Source organism: Cynara cardunculus, unplaced genomic scaffold (genome assembly GCF_001531365.2).
Source record: "Cynara cardunculus var. scolymus isolate 2C unplaced genomic scaffold, CcrdV1 Un_Scaffold_11746, whole genome shotgun sequence".
In the NCBI taxonomy this organism is placed as follows: Eukaryota; Viridiplantae; Streptophyta; class Magnoliopsida; order Asterales; family Asteraceae; genus Cynara; species Cynara cardunculus.
In genome coordinates this window covers 1-1,961 of record NW_020206989.1, presented here as the reverse complement: position 1 = coordinate 1,961, position 1,961 = coordinate 1, and the positions used below count along the sequence as shown (strand labels likewise).

Here is a 1,961-nt window from a genome sequence, read left to right as displayed (position 1 = left end):
TGTTCGTTGTATCTTAGCTTTAGCTGTTCAGTTTAAATGGAGTCTGTTTCAGTTGGATGTGAATAATGCTTTTTTATATGGTGATTTAATTGAAGAAGTTTATATGTCTTTACCTGAGGGGTATTATAGTCCTAACGATAAACGAGTATGCAAACTTATTAAATCCCTATATGGCTTAAAACAGGCTCCGAGGCAATGGTATGCAAAATTGTCTTCGTGTTTACTTGAAAATGGGTTCGTTCAAAGCATAAATGATTATTCTCTGTTTATAAAGTCTGTTAATAATGTTTTCATAATTTTGCTTGTTTATGTTGATGATATAGTGATAACTGGAAATAATAATCAGGAAATAAATGATGTTAAAGAATKTCTTAAGAGTAAGTTTCTCATTAAGGATTTGGGAAAGCTAAAATATTTTCTTGGGATTGAGATCTTAGATTGTGCAAATGGGTTGTGTATGTCGCAAAGAAAATATTGTCTTGAATTGCTTCATGAATTTGGTTATCTTGGTTGTAAACCTTGCAACACACCTATGGACATGAATTTGATTGTAACAGACTCTAGTAGCTCAAAAGATCCATATCTATCTGATCATACTGGTTTTCAAAGATTAATTGGRAAACTCATTTATCTTTTAGCAACTAGACCTGAYATTGCGTTTGCTGTTCATTGTTTAAGTCAATTCATGCATGCTCCAAGGCAATCTCATYTAAATCTTGCTCTTAGAATTCTTAGATACTTAAAATTGTCTCCTGGCAAAGGTGTTAGCTTCATCAGATCTGAAAATTTTTCTCTTAGTGCTTACGTTGATGCCGACTGGGGTAAGTGCCTTTCCTCTAGAAGGTCTGTTACTGGTTTTTGTATATTTCTTGGTAATTCTATGCTTTCATGGAAAAGCAAGAAACAAAGCACAGTTTCACGCTCTTCTGCTGAATCCGAGTATAGAGCAATGGCCACYGTTACGTGTGAAATTATTTGGATTCTTAAAATCTTAGTAGATTTGAACATAAAKAATTTACTTCCTGTTAGTTTATTTTGTGATAACAAGTCTGCAATTCAAATTGCAAACAATCCGGTCTTTCATGAAAGAACAAAGCACATAGAAATTGATGTTCATCAAATTCGTGAAAGCATCAGTAAAGGAATAATAAAAATTGTAAAAATAATTTCTTCTGAACAAACAGCTGATATTTTCACAAAATCTCTTGGTATAACACATCATAATTTTCTTTGTTCAAAACTCAAAATGATTGATTTATTCAAAAGTCAAGATTGAGGGAGGGTGTTAAAATATGATATCCTATTAAATTGTCAATCTTAACTTTTGTATTAATTTGTATTGTTTTGCAAGGAATATAAACATAAGGGGTAAAATTGTTCAAGTCTGGAAAGATCAAAGATTGGAGGACTGCGCCTCACATTTCTTGGAACATCAAGGGTAGCGGTGCAAATATGTTTAAAGTCAGGGAGCTTTTTGCAATTAGTGGACAGACTATATAAACTTTACACCAGGCTTTCAATGAATCAACACAATTCATTTTTCTAATTTCTCTTGAAAAGTTTCTTTAGTTTTCTCTCTTTTAGATCTAGCTTACGGTTCTTATAGGTCTTAGCCATCTTAGCTAAGATACATAATTTTCTTGTAAGTTTCATCTGTAAATTTTTCTATGTCAATACATGGTGGTTTGATTATAGATTTCTACAGTTTCGCTTCCCATTTTTGGGATTACGTTCTATTAAAAGCTTCATTTTAAGGAACATACCATGTTTTTCATGCAATTAATATAATAACTTGAAAACAGAAAATCATTTGTAAAAAAAATTGCTATCTCAGTCTGCATATAATGAAAAACCCACATAGTTTTATGATTGTATTATTATTATTATTATTATTATTATTATTATTATTATTATTATTATTATTATTATTATTATTATTATTATTATTATTATTATTATTA

General features: G+C 30.3%; 1 protein-coding gene across 1 annotated transcript; it reads left to right on the top strand.

Moving 5' to 3' along the window:
• Positions 1–532: 532 nt before the first annotated feature.
• Positions 533–965, top strand: LOC112505527 (uncharacterized mitochondrial protein AtMg00810-like; the record flags this gene model as incomplete). Its single annotated transcript, XM_025109424.1, has 1 exon — positions 533–965. A coding segment is annotated over exon 1 (433 nt), but the record flags the coding sequence as incomplete, so codon positions are not given.
• Positions 966–1,961: the final 996 nt, after the last annotated feature.